At 43.6% G+C, this 9,008-nt stretch overlaps 1 protein-coding gene across 5 annotated transcripts in view; it reads left to right on the forward strand.

Annotated features, from left to right (window-relative positions):
* Ptprg (protein tyrosine phosphatase receptor type G) overlaps positions 1-9,008 on the forward strand; it is a 681,254-nt gene that overhangs the window by 253,396 nt on the left and 418,850 nt on the right. Inside the window, exon 1 of one of the 5 annotated variants that reach the window (XM_029468958.1) lies at positions 1,715-2,261. The exons of the other annotated variants lie outside the window; for them this stretch is intronic. Coding sequence (XP_029324818.1) covers positions 2,231-2,261 — 31 coding nt within the window. The 5' untranslated portion in view covers positions 1,715-2,230. Of the gene's footprint in view, positions 1-1,714; positions 2,262-9,008 lie in introns of those variants that run through there. 5 annotated transcript variants of the gene reach the window in all.

Genomic DNA, 9,008 nt, shown 5'->3' on the forward strand with positions numbered 1-9,008 from the left:
CTAATTTTCTGATATATATATATATATATATATATATATATATATATATACACACACACACACACATACATGTATGCACACACATACATATTGGTGTTTGTCTTGCACGTTTTTCTGTGCACCACTTGTGTGCTTGGTGCCTGTGGAAGCCAGAAGAGATCATCAGATGCCCTGGAGCTAGAATTGCAGACATCTGTAATTGCTATATGGGTGCTGGGAATTAACCACTGAGCAATCTCTCCAGCCCCACCCATGTTGTGTAAAATACTTTTTAAAAGACCCAAATTTTTAACATAGATGTATTATCTTAGATATTTATGAGGGGGCTTGCCTAGTATGCAGGAAGCATTGGGTCAGTTTCCAGCAGTGCACCAAACTTGACATGGTGATACATACGTGGTGATACACACGTGATGCATACATGGTTGTCATGAGGTGGTGTGTGGATATCTGCATGATGTCATGGGATAGTGTGTCTATAGCTTTGTGATGTAATGGCGGTAGTTGTGACATATTGGGTGGATAGCTTTGTGATATAGTGGCAGTAGTCATGAGGTGGTGTGTGGATAGCTGATTGGTATAATGACAGAAATTGTGAAGTTTTGTTAACTGATGGTTCAGTTCGAGGCTGTCTGGCTGTTTGCTGTTCTTGCTCTTACTAAGTGCTTAGAACACGGCAGCTCAGCACTGATGCTGATGCAGGCATTTATGGATAAAGAGAAATGGGTTCTCTCTCTCTCTCTCTCTCTCTCTCTCTCTCTCTCTCTCTCTCTCTCTCTCCCTCCCTCCCTCCCTCCCTCATTGTCATGGTGTCTCCTACCTACCCCTCCTATGTTGTCTGTTCCATTCCCTGCCCCCAGTCATATTTTGTCTAGCAGCTTAAGCATCTCTCTGACTAAGATTGTTTTATATTTTTCCTTTGTGTTTGAAAAGTATTTGTGATTTAAAAGGCACCTGGTAGAAACCTGACCCGGGCCCCATGAATACGTGGTTCACTTGTCAAAAAATTTTAAATGCGTGGCAGAAACTGAGGGATTATTTATGAGAGCAACTAGTGGATGCCACATTGAAATTTCATGGGAAGAATTTTAGGCTATAGATAAGGACAAATCACCTCACAGTGAAGACGATTAAACTGTGGGGTGGCCTCTTGTGGCAAACAGCAACCACTGTTGCTTACAGCCTTCAAAGGCAAATGTATCCTCTGGGAAGTCGTCTGTAAATCTTATTATCCAGGGACTGGAAATAACATTTCCTTTCCCCCTCAAAACCCCACAATGGCAGTTTTCAAAATCACATACTTCATCCTTAAACTTTCATGCAAAAGCCATGACTTGAACTAAACCTCTCCAGCAGGAAGTTTTTTCCTGGAGAACACTTGCTGTAAAGATGAGCACTGTGAGAAACGAGAAAAGCACGCTGCTCTAGTTTTCCAGGTGGCAGAGGGGAGGCCCTATAAGGTGAGTCTCAGTCAAAGCTGTGAAATGTAAAGGGATAAAGCAATTTATGCCATGTAAAGGGATGTCTGCCATGGATCTTATGGGCACATAAGTGCATGAATTAATGTAGATTAAGTTGAGAGGCAGGCAGAAGGGCACTCAGGGCCCATGTATAACCATATGGTTTGTGATTACATGGAACATTCATTTTTCTCTGTAGTCTGGAACAGACAGTTCATTCTTGGGGGCTTCCCTTTGCTCCTGCATTTTGTCTCTTTATATATAAAGTATTATTAACAGCTCATGGATTGAAGCTTGAGGTCCACTTGGGGATGCTATTGAGAGGTGATTTTTGTTTTTCCTTTATAAATCATGAAGGTAGTAGCCTGCCCTAGCTCAGCAGCCACATTGACCTGAAACTCCCCTTGTAGCCAGCCTCACATCAGCAATCCTTCTGCCTCAGGCCCTTGAGCACCAGTCACATACCACCTTTCCTGGCTTGTTTAACTCATTGACTGGTTAATGATTTGACGTCATTGAAATGCACTAGAAATGATAGGTGTGGCTTACTAGGAAGACTCAGGAGGCAGAGCACCTTCTGCTGCTGTTACTCTCTGCTCTGCCACACTCCTGTCACCATGACATTCTGCCTTGGGTCAGACCCAAAGCAGTAGAGTGGGCAAACTGGACAGAAACCCCTGGAACAGCAAGACAAAATAAATATTTCCTCAGGCATCCTGTCACAGCAAAGAAAAATGCTGGGATGGTAATGATGAGACTTGAAACTCTGCATGAAGCGCTCACTTCATTGTCTAACCCCAGGTAAATGCTCAGAAAATTTGAATTGCTATATTTTATTACTTATACAGATAATGTTTAAGAGATAATTATTGTTACATTGCTAAGTCTCCAAGTTACAATAGCAAGTAATTAATCCGTACAATAGCAATTAATATCTGACTGACAAATTGTCTTCCCAGAGCACACGGCTGCTGCGAATGTTTCAGGCATGTTCAGGGCAGTTTAACAGATTGCGAAGGACACAGACTTGGGGAAGGTCCGAGCTAGGGTCTGCGGTTAGAAAACTGTGATTTGCAATTATTTCCTGACACTGAGCTGCTGCTGCTGCTGCTTAGAAACCTTTCTGGTTGACTGAGATGTAAGCTTGGCCTTCCTTAAACTTGAACTTGGTACCTGCTAGTGCCAGGCCCTTTTGAGTTTTTCTTTCAGCCACAGCCTTGCTAAGTAGCTAAGCTGCCCTGAAACTCCCCATGTACCCCATGTTCAAACCTGCAATCTTTCTGCCTTGGGCTCCTAAGCACTGGGGCACAGTTATATACACCCTTTCTTGGCTTGACACCTAAGTCCCTTTAATGTGTAGAGCTTGCCATCATGTCTAGACCATGACCGGACCTTGGTGAGAGAGTAGAATGAAGCAAGAAAACATGTGTCCCATGAGATTAAAATGAAACATGGTGGATAATGTAATTTTATCCTCTCCTTTGCTGGTGGCCTGGATGATAGTGTCCCCTACAGGCTCAAAAATTTGCACCTTTAATCCCCAATTAGTAACACTGTTTTAGAAGTAATTGGCCTTGATGGGGACTGGCTTTGGGAATTTATAGTGTGGCCCCCTTCATGTTTGTTCCCTCCACTTCGGGTTTGTGGTTGAAGATGTTACAGTTCTACTTCCTGATCCAGCAGCTTGTTTTCATGCCTCCCTAGCCATTAGGGAATCACCCTCAGCAACTGTAAGCACCCCTAAACCTTTTCTTCTATAAGCTGCCTTGGTCATGGTGTTTTATCACAGCCACCAAAAAGAAACGAATACACCCCACATGTATCTTGTTTAAATTTTACACCCCAATACCTTAGTAAGGACCTTTAATAACCAAAGGTATTGAAGGTATAAGGAGATAATCTGAAGTTGTTCTAGATTGTGACCCAATGTAACTGTTGTCCAAATAATGAGGGACCATTTGGACAGAGATGCACATGCACAGCGATGACCTCATGGAGCTGAGGTCATGGAGACATGACGCTGACTCTTCTGCCTGCCCCAGAACAAACCACTGCTGCTATGACCTTGACCTCAGCCTTCTAGTCTCGTAACCTTTTAGGCTGAGCACGCCTTCTTGATGCTTAGCCACAGCAGACCTGCTGTTCAAATCCACTTGGCTCTAGGGTACTGAGCATCCATTGTCTTGAGTGGAGATCCTGAATGTGACAAGCTCTGCAGAAACTGCTGTGGACGAGACTTCTGGGGATTCCAGGCTGTTTATAGCTTTAAACGTGCAAGCTAAAAAGAGGGAAACGAAAAAAGAGGCTTGAATGAGTTGTGTGAAGTGTATTCTTTGTCCTGAAACCCAAATCCAAATCCAAAACTGCTTTAAAAGAAAATAAAAATTCTCAGTCTTCAAACTAGGCAGAAAGTGAGGGGCCCCCATATTCATAGAGACTTCCTGTTCAAAGGAGGTAGAGACTGCAGCCAAGCCAGCTGTCAAGACCCTGTGCTGGGTGACACTGTAGGCTCTCATATAATTGTTACTATATTACTACACACACACACGCACACGCACACACACACACACACACACACACACACACACACAGAGCTTCGTTCTGGATCCAGCTCTCCTGTCCCTCTCTCCTCCATGCTCATGAGGCTGTCTAGCTCCTGCTAGGGTAGATGGGGATTGGCTCTTCCCAGTTTGAGGGATACTCAGTGTGGGGTTAAAAATCTTCCCTGATTTCAGCTCAAACAATGGGGCTGTGGCCTGTGTCTTTACCTTTGGCTGGAACACAGATGGCAGAGACCTTGTCCTCAGACTGATTCAAGACAAAGGGCTGACAGGGAAAGCAGGTCTTCTAGGTCAGAGTAGAGTCAGAAACTGTCTCCTTCCTTCTCCACAGGGACTGGTATTTGGCTGCAGGTGGCCATTGTGACCCCCGCTGGAGCTGCAATCCTGTCTTCTGCTGTCAGACTCTCTTCGTGAGGTTCCGTACCATGACATAGGTTCAGGGAAAGTTATTTGCACTCCTGAACTCCTGATGACTCTTTGGTCTTGACCTCAGATTTCTGTGTTGGCAAATTTCACCTTCAGTGAGTCAGAACTTGTTACTGTTTCCAGTTAAAAGTAGAGTTACACCTTAGAATATACAATGTGCTTTTTATGGTTCCTCGTGGAAAATACATTGTATCCTTCCATGACTGAAATGTTATTTCAGACTAAAACTTTTCGTAAAAATGAAGTCATTCCTATACTGAACATGGAATATAAAGACCTCATCTCCCCTAAAATAGTTCCAGTATACAATGTTCTTGCTTGTTTCTGAGTCAGTTTAATGTCTAAGAATTAATGTGCATATATGTATATATTTTTATACACATTTCTTTAGGATACTCTATGTGTTAGGTACCCTGAAATACAGTGGGTTCATTTTTAATCTTTACTATTAACTGAAGTCCCTGGGAGAGGAGAAGAAGCCCCAGCTGTATTAAAACTCATGTAAAGATCACTGGATAGACATTTGTAATTGTTGAGAGTTAGAACACTTAAGATTCAAATTCTACCTTTAGGGCCCTGAGTGGCTACTCCTGACCCGACTGGCTTATAACTCTTGTGCTAAACCTTTGGAGCTGCACTCACAGATCCCCAGGCCCTATGGTTCCTAAAGCTAAGAATGTCATCATATTGTATCCTTCCCACATTTTCATGGTTTGCTGTGTCCTGCCTACCTGATGCCCCTACCAGAGTACTTGACGAAGTACCTCTCTCATGGCGGCTTCCTTTTGTTCCTTTACTATAAGAACTTCATTCAGGGGCTGGAGAGATGGCTCAGTGGGTAAGAGCACCCGACTGCTCTTCTGAAGGTCCAGAGTTCAAATCCCAGCAACCACATGGTGGCTCACAACCATCTGCAACAAGATCTGACTCCCTCTTCTGGAGTGTCTGAAGACAGCTACAGTGTACTTATATATAATAAATAAATAAATCTAAAAAAAAAAAAAAAAAAAAAAAAAAAAAAAAAAAAAAAAAAAAAAAGAACTTCATTCAGTGAACTTGTTGAAACATGTTGTGGGGTGTGACCTGCTTGGCTCTGTTTTTGGACCACAGGCACTCACATTCTACTCCAGAAGAAACTCTTACTGCCCTTTTGAAATAAGAGGCGTTTTCCATTGACAGTACAACCAATTTTACAAAGACACAGACGATGCAGTCATTCCCATCTTATAGGTAACAAAACACAATTGGTCTCCTGACAGGCAGGTCCTTTAGCGTGAGAATCGAAGGAAACCTGCCTGATTCCACTGCGGGCCCCTGCCTTACTTGTGAGTGAAACAATGGTTAAACTCGCATTGTGCAGGTTCTGGCAGCAGGGAACATGCTGGATGTTCTGCAGTCAGAACACGCCATTTCCTCTCTTAGTGGGAAACTCTTCAAGTCTTCCTCTCAAAACAAAACGCCCAGGATTATTTTTGCAGACTTCTGTGGAGTCATTTTTGGACAACACCCTGGAACAGGAAACCACAGTTGCTCCTAAATTTGCACAAGATGGAAATAGATAACATTCTTGAGCAACCACAGCCACACTTTGTGCCTTCAGGTTCATGGCGTGACAGATGGTTTGTGTAATGATTTTCATACCTGAACAATTCACAGGATCCTCTGGTGTGGGGGATTTCATAAATTCAGAGGGCTGGTTTTAGGAGCTAGAAGTGCAGGGAACGTGTTGAGAGTGGAGGAGGGAGATGTTCTATGAGTCAGGCGTTGGGGAGGTGTTCTTGGGAGATGGATTGCAAGCAAAACCGTCGAGCAGTGCAGATGATGCAAGCTGTGTGCAGTGGTCCCCAAGGCTGAGTTCCACCTGTGACAAACTTAATATAAGAGAGGATGTTGCAAAGCAACTAAGTAACATCACAAAGTAGGTGCTTTCTGACGTGTTCCTTTACCGGGGTGAGAATCCAAAACTGATCATGGGAGAGACCCTAGGCACACATCCCCGGCACGATGCAAGACTTTGATTCCTAACTAGTTCACCCTGGACGCTATGCCTGAGACCACTTCCCCAGAGCCATTGAGTCTATGATTTTAAGTCTTTTTCTGCTGATTTATCAAAGCTGAGTTAGTCAAAGCAAACTTGGATTTTCACTGATACTTTGATTTTCATGATTAATCAGCTAAATTTTGCTTATATATATATATATAGCATATGCAGGTTTGCTTATGTTTTTATGGGTGTGTGAGTGTGCATGTGTGGAAGCCAGAGATTGAGTTCAAATGTTTTCCTTCATTCTTCTCCACCTTACTATTTGGGGTTTCAGAGTCTCTCACTGAGCCTGGTACTCATCAACTTGGTTAAGTTGTCTGGCCTGTGAGCTCCAGAGACCTGCCTGTCTCCGATTCTCCAGTCTCCTGTTCAGAGAAGCATCAGTGGATCAGGCTTTTCATCAAGATGCTAGGGATCCCAAGCGAGGTCCCCATGCTCATACTCCAGACTCTTCGCCCACTGGGCTTTATCCCTGGCCCCATGATTGATTCTTAATTATTATAAATTACAGTACTTCCCACTGGCCTTATTCCCTACCTGTTAGCCAGTCGCAGGCCCCTAACTGAAAGCACGAGCCCTCTTGATCTCCATGTGTCTGGCAGCCCCTTTGTCCATTCAGCATTTTGGGCATATGTATAGTGAGACACACTGTAGAAGGTGTTCTTGCTCACATGCCATCTACATTTGTTGGTAAGCATTTTCTGTGTTTGAAACGTCTTGGTCCTGTTTCCTGCTCTGTCTGTTTCTGGGTGGTTTGTCTCTTTGCTGAGAACAGCCTAGACCTTTCGATGATGATGTTAGCTGTGATGCTTTGCCTAAAGTTTGCCTCCATGACTGTGTATGCTACTGCTAATGGAAGACACAGTTAAGCCTGACAGGAAGGAAAGCTCCACCTTAGGGAAATCTTAGGGATCAATTTTTGCAAAGCATGTCTTTGTTTGAAACCTGATCCACTGAGAGGCAGGACTCAGTTTTGTTGCCCCCATGTCATGCTGCCATCTGCAGTCAGGTTTCGTTTTCTTTCTTTCCTTCCTTTCTTTCTTTCTTTCTTTCTTTCTTTCTTTCTTTCTTTCTTTCTTTCTTTCTTTCTTTCCTTTTTTTTTTTTTTTTTGGAGACAGGGTTTCTCTGTGTAGCCCTAGCTGTCCTGGAACTCACTCTGTAGACCAGGCTGGCCTCAAACTCAGAAATCTGCCTGCCTCTGCCTCCCAAGTGCTGGGATTAAAGGCGTGTGCCACCACCGCCCAGCTGCAGACAGGTTTTTTTTAAGAGTCTGGGTACCCATCAGTTACTTGACAGGTTAGTTCTCAGTGTGTTCCAGAGCCTGCCATCATTTTCTGCTCACCTGTGGCAGGATGTCACCTGGGGATTGACCACCTCTCCCATGGTACTGAGACAGAGTCCACAAACAGTACAAACATCACACTGTCAGCCAGCTGGACCATGCTAAGAAGATGGTCTAGGCTGCTGAGAAGAGAGGAAGGAAGCTGGCCGGCCTCTTGGAAAGCTGAGGACTCCAGCTCGGATGGCATTTACACAGCTTTTTTGTCTTTAAAAGTTTCTTGAGGGCTGGAAGAGATGGCTCTGGGATTAAGAGTTCATACTGCTGTTCCACGAGCCCTTAGTTTGATTCCCAGCACCCATGCAGTCAGCTAATAACTGCCAATAACGCCAGCTCCAGGGGACCTGGCTCCTCTGGCCCTCACAGGCACCTACCTGACTTCAAGGACTCTTTTCCTACTCCACCCCCCCAACCACATACATGCGTAATTAAAAGATAAAGTAAATTGCAATTCTTTTCACTTCTGTGGGCCGAGGGTGAGTAATGAATAGTTCTTTAAAAAAAACAAAGCTTCTATTTGGAAAAACATGAAGGCAAAATATCTAACTGCTTTTAGCAAAGAGGTAGGGATACAAAATACCCAGCAAATACCAGAAAATACCCAGCATCCACTGCTCATGTAATAAACTGACTGGCAGAGCACACCTGAAATATCCAGCATGCACAGCCCATGTTATTAATTGCCTGGCAGAGGCAAAGGTTGTTTGATCAATATGAACGTGTTCATGTTTCTACATGTTATATGTGTTTACGTACATAGGAGGAGAAACAGTTTATTTCCAGGAATCAAAGTAAGATCCTCTATGTTATCACTCAAAAGTGCAGGCAAAGTTTAAAATTCCTGTGATTTGGCAACAGAAAACATGCCATCAGTAGACTGGTTTGGATGGGTTTGGTTGTTTTTTTTTGTTGTTGTTTGTTTGTTTTGTTTGTGTTTTTTTGTTGTTGTTTTTGTTTTTAATTCTGATTAATCTGACTTGGTGGCTGGTAGTGTGCTTTGCCTTAGGTAGCATCGTTTGAAAGCACAAAGTTAGAAAGAAGTTATGGCTTAAATAGTAGTATTGAGGTTGGCATTTTAAAATTGAACCAAAGCCGGGCGTGGTGGCACACGCCTTTGATCCTAGCACTCGGGAGGCAGAGGCAGGCGGATTTCTGAGTTCAAGGCCAGCCTGGTCTA

Source organism: Mus caroli, chromosome 14, assembly GCF_900094665.2.
Source record: "Mus caroli chromosome 14, CAROLI_EIJ_v1.1, whole genome shotgun sequence".
In the NCBI taxonomy this organism is placed as follows: domain Eukaryota; kingdom Metazoa; phylum Chordata; class Mammalia; order Rodentia; family Muridae; genus Mus; species Mus caroli.